At 40.8% G+C, this 21,294-nt stretch overlaps 1 protein-coding gene across 7 annotated transcripts in view; it reads left to right on the forward strand.

Annotated features, from left to right (window-relative positions):
• LOC310848685 (uncharacterized protein) overlaps nucleotides 1-21,294 on the forward strand; it is a 144,941-nt gene that overhangs the window by 41,444 nt on the left and 82,203 nt on the right. For 3 of the 7 annotated variants that reach the window (XM_083748108.1, XM_083748109.1, XM_083748110.1), the window contains 2 exons: nucleotides 1,187-1,284; nucleotides 2,337-2,442. The exons of 1 other annotated variant lie outside the window; for it this stretch is intronic. In XM_083748108.1, the coding sequence (XP_083604234.1) occupies nucleotides 1,187-1,284; nucleotides 2,337-2,442 (204 nt within the window). Of the gene's footprint in view, nucleotides 1-1,186; nucleotides 1,285-2,336; nucleotides 2,443-14,681; nucleotides 18,378-21,294 lie in introns of those variants that run through there. 3 more of the 7 variants (XR_014566502.1, XM_083748111.1, XM_083748112.1) reach the window with 2 other exon arrangements.

Genomic DNA, 21,294 nt, shown 5'->3' on the forward strand with positions numbered 1-21,294 from the left:
GTCTCTCAGTTGTAGTCACCCTCTACACTTCTGCTAGAAGGGGGGATTTGATGAAGGGTCTTCAGGCGGGCATCCCATGAGGTTTTGGGGTCCCAATCTCCAAATTATTTTTACTGTAAACATATGCAACCCAGTACAGCTGAGTCAGAATGGGCATGATATGTTCAGCATGGCTGATGCCACTCAAAAGTATGGCTGCTAACTCTTATACCAGCTGCAGTTTCAAGACCACATATAAAAGAAACCCAATGCTTAGTGCACTGCAGTAATCTAACCTCGAAGTCATCAGAGCATAGACAACATCCACATTCGGATAGAAAGTAGCTGTGCCACCAGCTGAAATTGGCAGACGACACTCTGTACCAAAAAGGTCACTTATGTCTCCAGTGACACTAATGGATCCAGGAGCACCCGCAAGCTATGAACCTGCTCCTTCATGAGGAGTGTGATCCTAACTGGAATTGACTGAGCATCACCTTTCCAAAAAAAAATCAAGCTGTGTCTGCACTCCAAATTCTTCCATTGCAGCTTAAGCTTGAATTTTCCCACACCTGCCTTTATATGACACCAGGCACGGGAAACATAAGCATAGTTGAATCCAAACAACCTGGCAGGCTTATGTGGTATAGGTTCCTCACCTCAGACATATCCAAGCAGAGGAAACATTCATCAACAGTTTCTCCATCCAGTCTGGGTTTACCTTTTGTTTATTGACCCTCATTCAGTCCATCACCATGGTTAGTTCATAGTTCAGCAGGTCCACTACCCCACTTGCTTGCAGTGCAAAGGACATGTTAGTACTATGCTGAACCCCTCTGACCATTCTCATTAAAGCTTTCCATTCTCAGTAGAAAGTCTTTGCTCTTGACAGAGTCAAGTGCCTGAATTTTTCCTGCATCTTTCACAAAGAAGGGGCTTCTATGCCTGCACAATTATTTCAATTCTGAAAAAAATGAAAAGTTATTGGCCGTTGATTTTCCATTACATTCAACTGGGAAAGCAATCCAAGACTTCAGAAAATGAACTCTGGTGAGGCTACACTTTCTTAGTCAGCTGCCTACTTTGTATCTATTTCTTAGCTGCTTATCTCTCAGCTTTCCTGTATCCCAGGGTGTCTCCACAGTTTCAGTAGTTCTGCGTGAGTTTTTAACCCCAGCCAAACTGATAGCTTTCTCTTTCCTTACAGAATTTGGATGGCAAACAGTCTATGACCAGCAGAACATTTGGAGCCATCATGCGAGTCCCTGTCAGATACTTCACTCCCATAGGTACAATACAGTAAAGGTAGACAATCATTTGCTACTTCAGGATCTCTCTCTTTGTTTTTATTCACACACACACACACACACACACACACACAATAATCACATTATCTATGTGAGGGAGAGGACACTGGACTACAGCTGTTTCCATCCTTGACTATTGGTCATGTTGGCTGAGGTTGATAAAAGCTAAAAGTCTACACCCTGATGTTTCCCACCCCTGATCTATCTACTAAACTATTTGTTGACCTCCAGCCCAAATGCACCTGGCCATTAGGTGTGGAGACGTGCATTAACCAAATCTGTGCAAAGAGGATTCTCCTCTGAACTTGTTTCAACAAACTGTTAGGATGTTACATCTCCTACAGTGCTCCACGTTGACTGCCTGCATCTCAAAATGGTGCTATTCTGCTTTGCATCCACTAATCACCGCTGGACAGCTGCTTCTCCCAGCATGTCAGCCACCTTTAGGCTGATCTGGCGCAAGGATAAAGAAAGAGCACCACATGCTGGCCCCTGTAGTCTCCACAGGTAGCACCTCCACATTAAAGATGAATGTTCCTGCAATCTGCTCTGTTTTATGCTACGCTGATGTGGCAATGGAGGTGGGCAAATTGCCAAAATAGCTTCCATCAGAGCCCCAATTTGGAGGGAGCTAGTTGCTTGATTGACTTCCTTTTCTCTAGTACAATAAAGGAAAAGCCAATGAAACAGAATACCTTCGGCTATTTTCACCAGTTGGTTTTTGCATTTCCCACATCTGTAAATCGAATGAGAAAACTACAATGGCTCGAAAGTACATTCAAGTTAAAAATAGCTCCGTTCTTCTTTCTGTCAGGCTTTAACAGCATTTAGAAGTGCTAGACAGGCACAAGACATCTGCAACGTATTCACATAGTATAACTTGAGAAAATGCCCTTAGAATTGGCCCCATATATTGAGAATCAAGCTAGATTCAGTCATTGTATTTTTTGAAAATGCAAGAGCAATTCTAAGGCTCATACACAAGGGTAAAACAAACTTAGAGAATTAATGGTTTGCCACTAAAGTCAATATATCTGGATATCTTTACAGTTCGACATATTATTTATTATGTGGATGCTTGCATCAATAGAGGCCAATACAGCAAGACTGTCAGAGATGCAACCTTTGGGGGAAAGGAACTTACATTCCCTTCCAGGTAAAGAAAATAAACTATCTTTCTCATCTTCAGCAATTGAAGATTCTTTTGCCAATATGATATCAATATTTTAAAATCATTTTTTTAACTGGTCATCTTGCAACAGGAGCAAATCTGTGGCCCATATGCTGGATCCTTACAACAAGTGGACTTCATGGGGCTTGTCATGTCTTGAAATCTAGAAATACAAGATCAGATGTTGGTCATGATCCAAAAGAAAAATAATCCATGCACTGGGTCCCTGAATGCATGCCTGATCACTCTCCACTATATACACCCTGGAGCGAATGGATAAATACAATTACGTTTACCCACTGAATGACATCTATATTTGCAAAACATGATGCCTAAATAAGACCTCAATGTATTGTTGAAAGTGGAAATTATTTGTAGGGTTGCCATTAGTCCAGATTTTCCTGGACATATCCGGAATACTGCAGTCGGCAGCAGAGTGTGGGCGAAATTCGGTTAAATGTCCAGGAAAATCCAGATATATGGCAGCCCATCAGCCCATGTCAAGCAACAGTTCTAGCATCCTTTGTTGGGAATTAACCCATTTATACTCTAGGAATAAGATGGAACCCTGGGAGAGTTTCCTTCTGAAAAATATTGGTGGAGGGGACAGCAGTGCCATTTTCACACGATGCTTAGTCTGGCTTCACAAAATGTCTCACATTAAAAATAAGCCATAGTTTTCAGCCTTAGATATTGAACTTGAAGTTGTCCTCAGCAGCCTGCCTTAGGTCTTTTTTTTAATACAACTTCTTAGCAGCTTCAAAACTTGCTGAAAAAGAACCACCAGCTATGTACATTCTATGTATGTCAATCATTGTGTGTGAAGAATGTGAGAGATTCTTTTGCATCCAGCAGACAGCTTTGCTATAACCATACTGGGAAACTGCAACAAATGCTCCAAACTCAAGTACAGTGGTACCTTGGTTTAAGAACAGCCTAGTTTATGAACAATTTGGATTAAGAACGCTGCAAACCCAGAAGTGTTTTGGTTTGTGAACTTTACCTTGGAAGCAGAACATGTTCCGCTTCCTGTTGAGTGTGTTCCATTTGTAAATTGAGTCCCCCGCTGCTTTGGGAAAGCATGCCTTGGTTTAAGAACGCTTTAGTTTAAGAACGGACTTTAGGAACGGATTAAGTTCGTAAACTAAGGTACCACTGTATCTGCTTCTTAGACAGCTTTCTCAGACAACATTCATCCTCAAGTAGAGGGAGCATCTGAATACAATTCACCAACTATCCCTTTAACATTTGCAGAAGTGTTGCCACAACACTTTCCAGAGCAATACTTCCGTTAATTTGAAAAGTAAAAGCGACCAACTTTCAAAGCCTTTGCCTTGTAAAGACTGAGTGATTGGAACTTGGAATAGGGACTTCTCAGTGGCAACACCTGAACTGTGGAACCCTGTGGAACAGTATCTGAATGTGTAAGATTACTTTTATGTAATATGTTTGTGGTAACTTTACATGACTTGCCCTGTGAGCATTTTATGGCGAAAGGCAGAATATAACCCAATCAATCAATAAATTTGACAGGCTACACTTGTATTTTGTATGTTGGGATCTAAACAGTAATCTGAAGAGAAATTGTTGCACAAGACCCATTAACTTCTAAGCACTGCTGCTCAAGGTGTAGCTTGAATTCAATGGACACATATATAGTTGTTTAGTCTTTTAGTCGTATCTGACTCTTCCTGACCCCATGGACCAGAGCACGCCAGGCACTCCTATCTTCCACTGCCTTCCGCAGTTTGGTCAAACTCATGCTGGATAGCTTCAAGAACACTTTCCAACTATCTCGTCCTCTGTTGTTCCCTTCTCCTTGTGCCCTCAATCTTTCCCAACATCAGCGTCTTTTCCAGGGAGTCTTCTCTTCTCATGAGGTGGCCAAAGTATTGGAGCTTCAGGTTCAGGATCTGTCCTTCCAGTGAGCACTCAGGGCTGATTTCCTTCAGAATGGATACGTTTGATCTTCTTGCAGTCCATGGGATTCTCAAGAGTCTCCTCCAGCACCATAATTCAAAAGCATCAATTCTTCAGCGATCAGCCTTCCTCATGGTCCAGCTCTCACTTCCATACATCACTACTGGGAAAACCATAGCTTTAACTATACAGACCTTTGTTGGTAAGGTGATGTCTCTGCTTTTTAAGATGCTGTCTAGGTTTGTCATTGCTTTTCTCCCAAGAAGCAGGCATCTTTAAATTTTGTGACTGCTGTCACCATTTGCAGTGATCATGGAGCCCAAGAAAGTAAAATCTCTCACTGCCTCCATTTCTTCCCCTTCTATTTGCCAGGAGGTAATGGGCCCAGTGGCCATGATCTTAGTTTTTTTTATATATATTGAGCTTCAGAGCATATTTTGCACTCTCCTCTTTCACCCTCATTAAAAGGTTCTTTAATTCCTCCTCACTTTCTGCCATCAAGGTTGTGTCATCTGCATATCTGAGGTTGTTGATATTTCTTCCGGCAATCTTAATTCCGGCTAAGGATTCATCCAGCCCAGCATTTCGCATGATGAATTCTACATATAAGTTAAATAAGCAGGGAGGCAATATACAGCCTTGCTGTACTCCTTTCCCAAATTTGAATCAATCAATTGTTCTATATCCAGTTCTAACTGTAGCTTCTTGTCCCACATAGAGATTTCTCAGGAGACAGATGAGGTGATCAGGCACTCCCATTTCTTTAAGAACTTGCCATAGTTTGCTGTGGTCGACACAGTCAAAGGCTTTTGCATAATCAATGAAACAGAAGTAGATGTTTTTCTGGAACTCTCTAGCTTTCTCTATAATCCAGCGCATGTTTGCAATTTGGTCTCTGGTTCCTCTGCCCCTTCGAAATCCAGCTTTCACCCCTGGGACTTCTAGGTCCACATACTGCTTAAGCCTGCCCTGTAGAATTTTAAGCATAACCTTGCTAGCAGGCAATTGTGAGGTAGTTGGAGCATTCTTTGGCACTGCCCTTCTTTGGGATTGGAATGTAGACTGATCTTCTCCAATCTTCTGGTCACTGCTGAGTTTTCCAAACTTGCTGCCATATTGAGTGTAGCACCTTAACAGCATCATCTTTTAAAATTTTAAATAGTTCAGCTGGAATATCATCACTTCCACTGGCCTTGTTATTAGCAGTGCTTTCTAAGGCCCATTTGACTCCACTCTCCAGGATGTCTGGCTTAATCAAGGTCAGCAACCACACTACCTGGGGTATACGAGACATCCATATCTTTCTGGTATAATTCCTCTGTGTATTCTTGCCACCTCTTCTTGATGTCTTCTGCTTCTTTTAGGTCCTTACCACTTTTTGGACACATATATTATGGTTTGTTATTGTATTGCTATTTAAACAATAACTTATGTATAACAAAAAAGTGAAGATTTGCAGAAATATGAATATAAAGAGAACTTCCCATGAAACAGTTATATCAGCTAGACAACCATTCTCATAGTCACAATCAAATACATTTCAAGCATTTTGTGTTCAAGTGCTCAAAAAGAAAATTAAATCTCCAGATCATCTGTAGCATTTTCATGAAGGTAAGTGTTATTTTGGTATACAAAACAAAAACTTTAAGCATCTGAAGGTATCGAGACAAACATTTTGTATCACTTAAGTATTTCCCCCTCGTATTATAAACCAAACACATTTTATTGTGAGGGAAGGATTAAATAAAACCTGAAAAGTGCAGCTACGTTATAAACTCAGTGTAATCCAAGCTACAGAGAACCAATTTGTTGGAATGACAAGCTAAACGTTTGGCAACAAATGGATTTGTATTTCAGCGTAGGGGAAATTAAGGAGATTTTGTTCCTTCAGAGTATGGGGCTAATGCAAGCAGGATAGCCATTCTTGTGAGACAGTGAAATGCCTTTGTGGTGACATGAAACCTCATATAGAAACATTGTATATGTATTTCTTATGCCCCAGGGTTCAATTTCTACTTTAGTGGGATCAAGATTTGAAATCACTAAAAACTGAAGTTTCAATTTTGTTTATCCAACCTGCAGGGTATAAAAGTGCTTACAAAGGAAACATATAGCCAAGATTTTGAGTTATGATTATTTCTTTCTTTTCTGCACGGACAACCTTTACTTTAAATAGGGCTTTAAAAATATACAGTAAACTCGGAGTCTTAAAAAAAAAAAATATTACAGCAGTAAGTGAGAATTTCACTTTCTTCACCCTTGTAAGGAGGATTAAAAATAATAATTCTCAGTCTAAAGATCTGTCCTTAGCCCTTCTGGCGATCTTATCTGAGTCTTCATCATCATTAACAGTCCTTGAAAAGAGGTGTTAAATTTGCTAAAACAGAGAAGTGTGCATGTGGAACGAAGGCAGCTCAATAACACTTCATATCTAGTGGCTTCATATATAGGCTAATAATGGGTAAATCCTTTTTTTAAAAAAAACACAGAATTTGACATGCAATGTTCAAAAATATATAGAGAAAAATAAATAACATGTTTTTCGTTAAGAAATATATTTGTGCCAACATCAGTTCAGCACCAGTAGAGCGAACCATTATTTCTGTGTAATGGAATATAGATAGTTCCTTATGGCAGGAAAAGTGCGGCATGTCATGGACAATATCCAGTAGATGCCTGTGTAACTCATACAATCAAATTATACCAGATTCCGCTCACAGTCACAAGAAATGCTCAACTATGTGGAGGTCCAGCAACAAAAGATTGGTTGTTGCGGTATACATTGCCTTCACAACATAAGCCCTGCTCAGGCCTTATGCTCATGGGAAAAGCCAACATTTGAGCTAGGCCACACCAATTAGCCTCAGCCCCAGGGCCACACAGACACCAGTCCTTCCGCATAGCATCTGCATATAAAGCATGAATTTCTGCAGAGAGCAAGACTTGGTGTATTTGTCTGTACATGTGAAATCCCATCCCTGCACACTTTTGTGCTGTATGCACAAACTCCAGAGAATGAGACAAGTTGATATATGCTTTGTGACAGGTGGGACTATTCAGTGAAGCCTAGCTCATGCTCTGATCTTACCTATGCCTAACACCTGAAGTGGTCTATTAATGTCCATGTGTGCATCTCCTGAAATAGTTAAATAGCTGTGTGTAATATTTTCAAATCATCTAACTAGGGTGAGCCAGACTCTGGTACCATCCGCAGCTTTTTCATCAGCAAAATTGCCAGTCTGTTGTTTCCAACCACTGCTAATCCAACTGTTCCCTTCCTTTTTCTCACAGCCATCATACTGCCCCCTGCACTTAGTTGCCCTCCATCCTTGGAGGCTGGGCTAAAGTGGCTTCAAGATGTGTCAGACATGAACACTACATGCAGACTTTCTAGTTCTAGACTTCTAGAAGACAATGTCACTTGGGGAAAGTGGTCTGCCCTAGCCTAGAGCATCTACTTTAGAGGCCTATGGGCAATGCACAAACCCAGCAACATTTTAGAGGAGATTTGTGCTTTCATGCTGCAGGAAGAGGCTAGAGGATGCATAGTTGCCATTCAAGATGGGCACTTCAGCCTACACTAAGATCAGGTTAACCTTAATTTTCATGAATTTAAGCAGTTTTAATACTTTGGTTTACATTTGTGGGTCTCAGGTTCTTAGCTTGAGGGATAAAGTTTGAATCCTACAGATCCTATTGCCATCTTTTTCACTTCAGTGTGTGATCTTCTACAAGTGACATTCATTGTTCAGAAGGGTTTTTTTCCCTCCCACTGATCTAAAAAAACACCTCTCTTATCCTTTGAAATCTGCAGTTTGACTTCCAATATGTAGCTGCAATGCACCTGAATACTTATATTTTCTGATTCTCAAATATGCTTTCCCTACAAATCCTGATTTCCCACAGTCCTTTAGATTGTGAACCCCACCAAAAAATCAAACTTATGAGTTGCATCATCATCATTTTACATTGGTTACCCAATAACATAGTTTGCTAGATGACTTATAAAGATAAATCAAATAAAATATAATTTAAAAAATTAAAGTCTTAAAACAATGGCAAAGGCATATGTGTGATTAACTAATCTGATAAGGTATGTTATAAAGCTACCACCATACATTATGGAGGTGACCATGTTGTGCCATGAGAAACATGTCTGGGTATCACACCAATATCCCAAACCAATATAGAGTCCCAATCTGTCAGTTTGATTCAGGCTTATGTTGCCACCACCAACATGTGACTTTTACATACAGTTGACCCTTATGATCTGGTAATACTGCATTATTGATACCAGAAACTATGGACAACCCAGAGAACATGTACATTATCTACATAATTAATACTGTCTTGGAAGTCTGCACTCTTGTGTCTTAACCCTAACCCTAATGCTTGTCCATGACACAAGGGAAACTAAGCTGAAATTGCATTTGTAGAAGAAAGTAACATATAATATTTATATCAAATATGAGATATTCTCTAAAGTGAAGCCAGAGTAGGCAGATATTACATCTGAAGAACACAGGTAACTTGCATTTCTGATTGGGTTCCTCACAGTTTCTTTCAAGATTGTGTTCTTAATGTATGTTTCTTCCTAGGAGCACATTTCTTCCAGGCCAATGATTTGCTGTTAAGGATCAAACTCCGTACATTCCTTCACACTCTTGTTCCTATTGGTCCTTCAAAAGCACAGTAGCTCTCAAATTCCTCTAGTCTAAACCCGACTCAATTTGCTTTTCTCTAATAATGTCAAGCTCGATGGCTAGGATTTATCCCAGGATTCAGTTCATCACTTTGTTCAATGAATCAGATAATTATGTGCTTCTGGTAAACAGAGCAACAAACACACTTATAAAAGAATCCCCCCCCCCCCCCCGCCTTGACAGGGTTAAGGGATTAGATATTCCTCTTGGGGATCCTCTTAGAAAACTAATGAAATGAACAGGGGAAAGTATTGCATTGATTTGAAAACAAAAGGGCTGAGAGTGAGATGCACTTGGCTCTTATTATTCTAGCCATCTTCAATGAAATTCTGGACAACATCCCATGTAAGGAAGTGTACAAGCCACAGTGGGGGCTGTTATCTAACAAAATAAAACCTCCTTGCAAGTCTTCAGTTTGCACATTCTTAATTCCTAAGTAGTTATACTATGTATCACACCCAATATTTTAAAAAAATGTTTTGGCTAACATTTGCTTTCAGCATAATGTGGCATTTGTTATCCCATCAACTAGGAACTGGCGGTCTAATGTTTGTATGATTGTGACCTGCACAGGCACCATGGGAATGTAAAGTTTGACTGAAGCCTGGAAAATATGAGATCTGCATTATGCTTTAGAAGAATGAAAGAAAACACATACACAAATGAAAAAAGCTGAATTAAAAATTAAATATTGATGTATGACATACTTTATGAACGATCCCAAACCTGCCATCACTGTTTTAACTTGGCACACAAAGTCATCCTCCTAGAGTTATAATGCCCAATAATATAGCAATGTTACACAGACAATACAATAACACTACTCTCCGATGCACAGGTGAAATAATGGGATGCAATGCATGGATGAAATAACACTACCCTTTAAAGACTTGGTCGCAATTTGTTTTTTGAATAATAACATTTGCTTTCCTGGGCAATATTATTTCAAAGAGAGAATTCTAGATACCCAGGGGTGGGTATGAAATGATCCAGACTTTCTTTTGTAGGATGCCTTTCTCACTATAGCTACAGTGGTACCTTGGGTTACATACGCTTCAGGTTACATACGCTCCAGGTTACAGACTCCGCTAACCCAGAAATAGTACCTCGGGTTAAGAACTTTGCTTCAGGATGAGAACAGAAATCGTGCTCCGGCGGCGCAGCAGCAGCAGGAGGCCCCATTAGCTAAAGTGGTGCTTCAGGTTAAGAACAGTTTCATGTTAAGAACGGATCTCCGGAACGAATTAAGTGCTTAAGCTGAGGTACCACTGTACTTCACTAGTTCACCAGCACCTGTCTTTTTTTAATTGACAGGTGGCTTTCATATTATTTATGTTACTACTTTTTAATTAATTAGTCATGTGCTCAATAGCCTATCTCTCTCTCACACACGCACATTTGAATGGCAGAGATGGAGAGGATTCTGAGAAAATACTGCACATATAAAATCTCTCATAGGGAGGTGTCCTGTTTAGAGGCACAGGCAGACACACACACAGCTCCATTCCCTCTGGCACCAATTAGCATCGCTTTTGATTTTCTGAGCTGAAAGGAAGTGGCTTAAATGAGTCATAGAGACTGAACTTCCCCATTACCCTTTGAGGTAGTCCCACAGGGTTGGAACATTGACTTGCATTTCTACAGTTCAGTATATTTTTAGTGGACAAAAAGGGGATTTAGCTTTCTTGGACGTGAAATCAACCATTTGCTGTATGTGTGTGTCCTTGCAGGCCAAGAGAAAGGTATTATTAGCAAAACAGATAAATAAATAATCTAAATTAAGGTTGTAAATAAAATAGATTTCTAGGTTTAGCCCACTGGGTGTAGCTAATCCAGCTGGGCCCTGATTCACAGTGACAGAGGCTAATCCCAGCAGTGTGGAGAAATTGAATCAATATGAGCAGATGCCAAATATTGACTCTTTCCAAGCACAATTATGCTTCTCACCAAGTCTCCTGTGGGATGCATCCAAAACACCCAGGGACACCAGGTCTACTGGCAGTCCCTACCAGCCCATAGCTTTAATTGTATTCTTTCCTGCTGTCATAGCAGCATTTTAATTCCCAGTAATATAGCATACCTTCCAACATTTCTCCAATGGAAATAGGGACATCTTATTCCATAATAACAATTTTACTATTTATACTCTGCCCATCTGACCGTGTTGCCTCAGCCACTCTGGGCAGCTTCCAACATATATAAAAACATAATAAAATATTAACCTTTTTTTTTAAAAAAAAAAAAACCCTTCTCTATACAGGGCTGCCTTCAGATGGCTCGTGGGTCGGATAACTCCATACCCTCCAACATTTCTCTGATGAAAATAGGGGCATCCTAAGGAAAAGCAGAACATTTTGGGATAAAATCAGAAACTGGGGTGACTTTGGTAAATCCAGGACTGTCCCTGGAAAATAGGGACACTTGGAGGGTCTGATATAGAAGCTACAAAACATGTTTGCTTATGGTCATGTCACTGTTTGAAAACTAGCACACTGCGCAAATATTTACACTTGGGGTTGTCAACCTCCAGACTCTCAGCCTGTTTCCATCTGGGTGGTGAAGAGGAGGAAAAGGGGGAAAGTGGGTGATTTCCAACCCACTTTTGGCCCTGGCCCTACCCATTACAGGGTCCATCCTTACCCACAACCAGCATGTGGCCTCTGACAGATTACCCCTGAAGCATCCATTATCTTTCTGGCATGCAGAAATATAAATATGAAAACACGGCAAGCCATGTGAGGGACTTTCCGAGGCTGGCTTCAGGCTTGAAGCGGCCCTCATTTCCCCAGTCTCACCCCAGATGCATCTTAACTGGTGACACATAATTAGGAATTGGCCATTTTAAATTCTTCACAATGCTGTGGAGAGATGCTGCTTTTGAGACCCAGCCACCCAGCGTGAGGGGCCGACAACAGGGGTCAGTGGATTCTGCCCAAGGGCATAGATACCAAGATTCAGGCAGTTGCCAAAGGTTTTTGGGTGCTGATGGTGGCCCTACAACTTATTCCATCTTATCACAATATTCCATTGGGATTCAGGAAATTTTAGGTTCAGCCTAGAGCAGATGGATGCTTGTCCAGTGTGATGCTTGACTTTTTTCACTTCCTGATCACAAACTGCTTCTGGTAGTCTATTCAATTTTGACAGCAGTTTGCCCTGTGGCATCGAAAGTTTGAGAAATGCAAACCCAATGTCCCTTTATGGGCTCAGACTTTAGTGTGCAGTCCCTGAAATCCCAGCCTAGGAAACTGTAGTGCCTCCATTTTTCCTTTCATTTGATCCCACCGGCGACCTAAATAAAGTGCATGACTCACTCTAATTGAAAGAGCCTAACGTATGCTAATTGGCTGAGACCGAAGATAAGTTCTCCCCCCCCCCCCCCCGGTTCTCAGAACTCTGAACATTTTCAATTTACAATGTTTAATAGAAGCTTTTCCTATTGTGAGGTGTTACAAATCACACTATCATCCACAATTAACTAAAGCGAAGTTATTGGCTCAGTTTTTGGTCAAAACAGAAGAGTAAACGAATACATTCCAATTAAACCTCTATTTTATTAATGTCTCCCACTGACTAAGTGAGAGGTATGCACATTTCCAAACAGCATTTAATTTGGAAGGCAGGGTGTCTCTGATTCATTCTCTGGCAGTTATTCCATTATAAATGCCGCTCTCATTTTGGGCTCTTTTGTGGATTTCCCATTATTTTTGTTGTGTGAGATTTCCTTCTCTTGACGGCTCCCCCCACCCCCACCTCTTCTATTTAAGGAAGAAAGTAGCCTTTGTTACCAAACCTACCCAAACCTTCAGGGTCAAAAACTGGGAGACGTGATTCAGCGGCTTAATCACAAGAGCTTTTACAAGGTTGAAATCCAAGCAAAAAGTGAGAGAGGCCCTGCTCCAATCATAAATTAACATGAAGAGGGAATAAACCGTCCCCCCCCCCCTTCTCCACCTCTTTACTCTGAGGGGCTGGCTTTAATTTTTTTGCATTTCACATGAAAAGTATATGCCTCATTCAAGAAAAAAAGGGGGGCTGTGTTTTATTTCATTGTTTTGCAACAGGGAAAGTGCTCTCATGGTTGGCCTCCAAATGATCTTAGTTCAGTCTAAATGTCAGTGCTCATGAATGTGCCTGTCTGGATTTTCTGTCATCCCTGCTAATTGTGCATAACAGGGTCAGTATTTGGCACCAGGATGAGAAAATGTGGCCAGCACCATTTTGTGCAGCTGTCAGATGTTCTTTAGCTGACTAGTATAAGGACTAGGGGAAAGAGGGTGGGGGTGGGGTGGGGATGGAAGCTCAAAGTTCTGTGGAATTCCTAACAACATAATTTAACTACCTGTCAACTTCTTCTCGCTATAGTAGAGATACTGCTGGAACCACTGAAATGGTTTTCACACACATAGCTCTTTCTGCACACGACAAAATAGGATTTGCAGGGAAAACAAGGAGCCTTGCTATACATTCCTCTTAATGCCATGATGAGCAATTGGCACCAATAAGACCTTTTCTTCTGAATACTAATTTACACTTGGGGATGGGCAATTTCCCCCCACCAGTACCACAGCTAAAGAGGGAAGGCTTAACACCTGCCCCCTCACATGCTGTGTAGCTGAAGACAATCACCACTTTCCCATGCTTGCTTTTTAATTTTTTTCATAACATGATTCCTAATCATGTTGTTAATGTAATGTATATTTAGCCCATCTTTCTGCCTTCTTCTTCTTCTTCTTCTTCTTCTTCTTCTTCTTCTTCTTCTTCTTCTTCGTGTGTATTTCAAAGCCCACCTGGAATTTGAATGAAACATTTTTCATGTGCATATATCCGTGAAGGAAATGACAGTATGTTGGAAAGAGTCCTATTGCCTGCTTTTGCCTGTGAAATGCTACAGATAGTTAACTTCCAGATGGGTAGCTATCTTTGTCTGTTGCACCAAAACCAGCAAAGAGTCTCATAGCACCTTAAAGACTAACACATGTCTTAGGCAAGCATTAGAGGACACTTCATGATAGGCAGGAAGCACTGTCCTCAGCTGGCAAGGGGTATAGAGGGGGAAAATGGTAAAAGGTAGGGTTAGATTTAACTCGTATTCTCTAAATATCCCATAGGGTTGGGTGTGTTTGTGTGTGCTCCTTTCTCTGACTTCATTTCTAAGCCCCATGAAATCAGAGAAAAAAATATGTCATGGCCTAAAATTGGCTACTGTTTCTTTAATACAAAAGGAACTGAGTCGGCGGCCTACAATGAATTGGCAACGCTTGCATGACTCATGTAACCTTTCACCTGCATATGCCTGTATATATAGAGTGGTCATTGATTGAGTGAGTGTGGGTTGGTTGGTTGGATGGTAGAAAGTTGGTTGTCGGTTTTGGTTAGATAAGAAGACTTTTTAAGAATAAAAGCAGCAATACTCTGCAAAAATACTCATTCTCAAGGACTCTTTTGTGCCAACTAGGGTCCGAGGACCAGGCAAAGGAGTCAAAGGAGGTCAGAACCTTTTCTTTTTCAAACACTGACAAAATATTCCACTGAATATTTTGTCCAGTTTATGCCTTTTTTTACATGTAATACTTATGATTCCTCTTTGTCTCCCTATAGGTGGAGGTCTACAGCTGACGATTTCTTTCCTGGTTCTCTAGTCACAAATCTCTGCTCACCTGGTGAGGCATCACTGTTCTACTCCCAGATCATTCAGGTCAGAGGATGTGGTCTTACTGACTCCCTCCAGCTTTCCCTGAATGAGTCCTAACAAACACTGTTTGCTGTGAGCTCTCCATGGTGCTGACAAAATGCTTTTTGCCCTGCCTTGATCTACTGGACATGACTGAACTAATGGACTTGCCTTGCCATGACTCTACTCTTCAGAATGCAACCTCCACCCCACCTGTAAATGCCCCAATATAAATCTAGCCTCTCCTAAAGTGGGAGAAGCCAGAACACCATCCTATCAAAATCCCTACTCCAAATCCCCCCAAATGTAATTCAGTGAATTCTTCTCATTTAGCTCTGAAACAGATCTTTGTTAGGTTTCAAACTGCTCTTACTGGCAAGCAAAATTAATTCAGTGACAAAACTGTCTCTAGTGCTGGCTTTTATCAGGAAGTAGCCCTCTTTATGATTTACACCTTATCTTTAAAAATCCTTTCAATATCATGTTCTGTTCGCTTTAAGGAGCTATCTGTGGATTCTGCTGAATTAAAATTGAATCCTCTTCCCCTTTGTGGTCTATTCATATCTGCCCTGAAAGCAGAGTAGGAAAGTTGCAACCAGCAATGTCAATAGGACCCTATAAAGATTAATGGGGTACCTGCCAAGCAACAAGGACTCTGAGTGATTTCAAGGATTCCAAAGACTCAAAAAATCAATTTTGCTGAAAACGTCCTTGCTTAATTTAATACCTGATAGTATTTGACATCCCTCTGGTCTAGTGTGAACAGCAAATGAGCATGAGGATGTGGTTTTTCTCTATGTTACTGCCATACTTACAAAGTAAAATAAATACACAGAGCAGTCAGGTGCTGAATTTCCATGTTTCAAAACAAAATTAAGATTTTCTTCATGACTATTTTTAAAAATGTTCCAAACAAATGGAGATAATCTAATTATTGAAGCTTATTGAAGATGAATAGAGAACTGAGTAGCTTAGTAAATCTTGCATATATTGTACTGGTTTGTCTACTGATCTTCTATAACATTCAAGAACTAATTGAAGTGGCTGAAAATTTGGATCTAATGAATTTGGGTGCTAGCTGACATGATTCTGTCTTTGTTACACTGTTGTTGTTTTTTACAATAAATTCTAGCTCATGCTTGAGGCTCAAATAGGATAAGACAAAATCTTTCTTCTGATGATGTCAGAGGTATTAAAATTCTGTTTTTAGTGAAGATTTCTGCATGTCCTAATTACAGGTTGGAAATAACTACTGCCACTTCTATCACCCTGAAAAGGCCATAATGATGGCATGCATGCTTGAATTGAATTTTTAAGCAGAGCTAATACAAAAAGAGACACAATTAAATAGATTTAAAGATTACTTGATCTAAGCACAGGGATTTAGTGATGCCTTTCCAAATATTTAAAAAACCTCTCTGGAGCAAGAGAATGGAAACTTGGAAAAAGAAAAAGAGAAGAATGAGCATGGAATCTAGGTAGATTGGTGAATTGAACTAATGTTTTAATAAGTAGATGGTTTTCTGTAGTTAGCAATCACTTAAGTGAAAGATAAAGTCTCTGAACTGCTGGGTAATGCACTGAGTATAGATCAGGAAACCCTGAGTTTCCTTCCAGCCAATGTCCTGGACAAAGAATCATAATGGCATGGATTCTAACTAGGCTGTTGTAAACTGAAGGGTTCCTTCCATTCACTGATGGGTTGAAGATCCAGTTGAGGACCCTGTTGGCAGAATGAGCAAGGCAATTTTTGGCAATTCCCACTCCCACTACAGTTTTCTCCACTGTTCCAAACAATCTCCTAGTTCTCCAAATCAGATTTTCAGAAGGCAAAAGGTTCTGTAGGAAGGGAGGGGTAATCAGTGAAAGTTGTCTCTTCCCTCCTCTTCACCCAATGTATTTTGTTGCCAGTGGAATCCCAGCTAATAAAAATAGTTGTGGAAGGGTTAGGCATTAGGATTATATAGTGAAGACAAGTATTTTGATTACTCACTGGTCCTAACACTTCTTTCCACATAAAAAGTAAAGATTTATTGTGAACATTTTGCAACGTAACTTTTGGACAGCTGAATGGGGTAAGATTGCTGAATGGGCTAATGAAGACTGAATGCATTTGTACCAATCATCCTCATCCTCAGAAGTACTGGTTTTGACATAAGGAGGCAGGAATCCTGATTAATGGATTTTCCAAAACACATTGTTTTGCTCCACAATACTTAGTCTGTGGCAGCAGAAATTACAATATATGTTAGTCTAAATAGTCAGAATGTATTCAGTGTGGCCTTGAAGGCTTCGTCCCACTGCCTGCATATAAATAAGGTTATTTTTATTTTTATTTTTTCTGCTTTGTTTTATTCCTAGCATGCAGTCATTTGTCTCATGGTAGAATTTTCACAGCTCCATGTCCAAAACAGATACCCTACAATGAAACATCACACTGACACACAAAATTAATTCATGAAATTTTCACAGAAAGGTTACATCATCAAACACTATACCGTATATTTCTGGAAGAAGAAAGAAAATGGCATATTTTCTCAAAGCCTGGTTTCTCTAAACTGGATTGTTTGGACTGTGTGAAAATCTACTTTGGTTTAATATGGTAAAGGGAAGATATTTTGTCTTTGCTTAAAAATTAATATGTCACCTTCCAGGACAAAGCTCTCACAAAGCAGCTTATAAATATAATGTAAATATTTTTTACTAAAATGCTGTTGCACTCAGGTCCTGCTTTGGGGCTTTCCCTAGGCATCTGGTTGATCACTGTGAAAAAAGAATGCTAGACTTCATGGGCTATCGGTCTGATGAACCAGCCTCTTCTTATATTCTTACGTACATTTAAGTTATTTGTATATTTGTACAACAAAATTATACAGTTTGCTCAAATGGAACCCCTTTCACAAAGCTTGTCATGCATTCACTAAATGAGGAGGAGCAGGACATTCATAGAAGCTTCTATCATGCACTCAAATCAACACATGGGTGCACATGTCATATAACTTGCTTGTAAGAAGAAGTGCTCATTGTTGGTTCAAACTGGAATCTGACAAAGATCCACCCCCCCAAAAAAATTAGAAGCCATCATTTTTTGTAGAAACCTTGTAGAAAGAGTTTTTGTAAAGACAAATGTCTTATACATGATCTATTGTTGTTTGGAGTTTATAGTTGCATGTTGAAGTTCCCCAGAACGAGCAGCCTAGGAGCAGTGGTGGAGCTTCATGCTCCGGCACCAGGGGGCGGAGAGCAGGCGGGGGCAGGGCTGGCATGTGTCCTGGGGATGGGGCATGCTGCCCGCAGGGGCGTGGTGCCCATCACGGCTGCCCCCCACCCACGCTTCAAGTCTGCCCTGATGCTACACCCAGTACATAGGTGACCTACTCTGCTCACACATCCAGGTCATCCCCAGGTTGAATGAGGGGCTGGCACACAGAGCAGTTCCTAACTGCCTGTGCCATGTTCCTCTTACCCAGCTTGCCCATGCTGCATACCTCGTCTTGCCCAGAATCACTGCAATTGTAGTCCCCCCCCCCCCGCCCCGCTCTCCCCAGCTCCTCTCTTTCCAGGCACATCATATATCCCTTAATTTATAAAACAATAAAAAACCCAAATTTAAAATGCACAAGTTAACAAGTTTTTTTAAAAAAAAACATTTTAAACAATTAGAGCAATAATAACAGCAACAGAAGCCACCAACCTGCTCCTGCCAAAGAGTCTGTTCAGCCAGCATACATCCAGAATTTCCCGGACATTTCGTTTTTCAACAGCTTTTCTGTCCGGATTTTCACTTTTTGAAATATGGCAACCCATATTTCAACCGTAGCTGGAGTCAGTCCGGGTCCTGCCCTCCCCTCCAGGCCAGGTGTCATGGGAATGTCATGCAAGCCACACCTGAAGTGTCTTCTACTAATCAACTATTAGAGATGCCTTATCCTCTTTTTCATCTGGCCCTAGTTAAAGGAGCTTTGCAACTGGGATGAGAAACCTTTGGCTCTCCAGATGTTTTTGAACTACAACTCCCATCAGTCCCAGCCAACATAGTTAATGTTCAATGATTATTGAGTTGTAGTCCAACAATGTCTGAAAAGCCTCCTGCTGTTCATGGATACCAGAACCCTTTTATACTCAGGGCCTGGCAAGCACAACCATTCCATGGATGTTTGAAATTTACCCTGGCCCGTTCTCTTTACATAGGGTGAGGGGGCACTTGGCTTGAAAGGGAAGCCATTAGTTTGAGCTCTATGCCACTTGGTGCCCTTCAAATTATTTTTGCTAATTTTCTATTTCTGTGTCACACAGGGATGAGCAAAATATGTGCAGACAACTGAAAGAATGAGAGGCAGCAGGGAGGGAAGATGACAGCTTTAAAAGGATTAGAAACAAAGCACTGCAAATATGGAAACATAAAGAGTCTGAAATGGGGGTGGGAGTACAGAGAGAACACACATTCCACATTAAATTTGAATCTGCTTTGCAGAAGGATTAAATGCTCACTGTGGACTAGGAGAGAATCCATTTCTAATGGTGAATTTATATCAGTCCACAGGGAACCCTATCAAGGCACAGCTGACTAATGAGTATCATTTTCAGTTGATTTCATTAGTATTTAAGTTATAGCATGAAGCATATTCCCTTGGGTGCCTGAAAGTTAGTGATTTACATATATTCACTGAGAAGATTTTGGTTCTGCTAATGTAAAAGTGATTTGTTAGCTGAGTGAAGATTTTCTTTTCATCTGCCTCACCTAAGTCCACCGATTCAGAAAAATAAATATTAACTATTCATATATGTTCTATCCCATTATAGCTGTGAATTAAAGTTAAAGTCAAAATTATGCTACCAGACATGGCATTCCCTTGTGTATGATCCACAGCTTCTGTGCAAAGGGAGGTTTGCAACACTGTATTTATTGCAGAAAGCCTCAATGCAATAGATCTTTTTAAACAGAGTGTCCTTAAAGCACTATGTTATAAAACCACCTACAGAGGGAATTGTCAGTGTATAAAATAACCAAGGGAAAAACAGGGGTTGGACGCTGCAAATTAGCATTTGTGTTAAAAAGAAAGAGTTTGGTATTCAGTTAGCACAGCTTTATTTTAAATCTGGCCAAGCCGATCAAAACCAACAATACAAGTGTCACATCAAATGCAAGCATGTGTTGCCTACCCATCTTCTTCAATGCTAACCATCAAATTAAAACTGCTTTCTCTTTACCTGGAGGGTGTTTTTTCCTGTTACATTTTCAAGCCACAGAAATGCTCTTGGAAATCATTTCTCCCAAAGGGGGAGCCATGGATATGGCTGCTTCTAACAAAGAAGAAGCATATATGTAGTGCTTCAGCTATGCCCACTTCTCGCTTGGAAACAAAAATATGTATATCTCTCTCTTTCTTTTGACTACTTGGTGTATTACTTACACAAAGGAGGCCTCAACCTCCCAGGAAGGTGAGACTGTAGAAGAGCAAGTTAAGAGCAAAAGGATTTAGTTTTTTTCTCCTTCTGCACTCAAGCACCAGGGAAGGCTGCCAGAAAACTGTTGGACTGTTTTACTGGGTACCAATGTGCTTTCGAGTGGGGCAACTGGCTGACTCTTCAGAGAGTGGTGGTCCTAAATCCTAATCTAGGGAAGCTGCCTTAACACTCAGGGAGATGTTTCTGTTGGGTGTTAGATGTTGTAGCCCTTAATCTCTAATAAAAGCTGTTAACTAAACATCCTAGTGATTGTGGCCATTTGTGCAAGACAAGAGGTAAGGTAAAGGGACCCCTGACCATTAGGTCCAGTCGTGGCTGACTCTGGGGTTGCGGTGATCATCTCGCTTTATTGGCCAAGGGAGCCGGCGTACAGCTTCCAGGTCACGTGGCCAGCATGACTAAGCCGCTTCTGGCGAACCAGAGCAGCGCACGGAAACGCCGTTTACCTTCCCACCTATTTATCTACTTGCACTTTGACGTGCTTTCAAACTGCTAGGTTGGCAGGAGCAGGGACCGAGCAATGGGAGCTTGCCCCGTCACGGGGATTCGAACTGCTGACCTTCTGATCAGCAAGTTCTAGGCTCTGTGGTTTAACCCACAGCGCCACCCGCGTCCCATAGCAAGACAAGAAAATTGTTGGAAATGGACACATGGCCCTGGCAGGCAGAAGGTGCCAGGTTCAATCCGTGCCATCTCTGGGTAGGCCTGGTAGAGGGTGCCTAAAATCCTGGAAAGTGACTGTCATTCAGTGCAGCTCATGATGAGATAGATGGACCAATGGTCAAACTTCATATAAGGAAGCTTCCCATGATGGAAAAGTATTGATGCATGTTAGGCCAACCCTGAAACAAGCATTTCTCCCCAACTTCATAGGTTTATTTCTTCTTTTCCGTACTCTTAGCTCCCTGCTGCTCAAAATGGTATGCATTCTGTTGACATCGGGCCACACACAGAGAGAAATATTTTGTACATTACTAAATGAGTAACAGTGAAGCAAATAAGATTCATTTACACTGTAATTTACAATAAGCCTTTGCCTCCCCCCCCCCCTTGAAGTGAACAAAAGCTTGA

Source organism: Podarcis gaigeae (genome assembly GCF_964106915.1).
Source record: "Podarcis gaigeae genome assembly, chromosome: 7".
In the NCBI taxonomy this organism is placed as follows: domain Eukaryota; kingdom Metazoa; phylum Chordata; class Lepidosauria; order Squamata; family Lacertidae; genus Podarcis; species Podarcis gaigeae.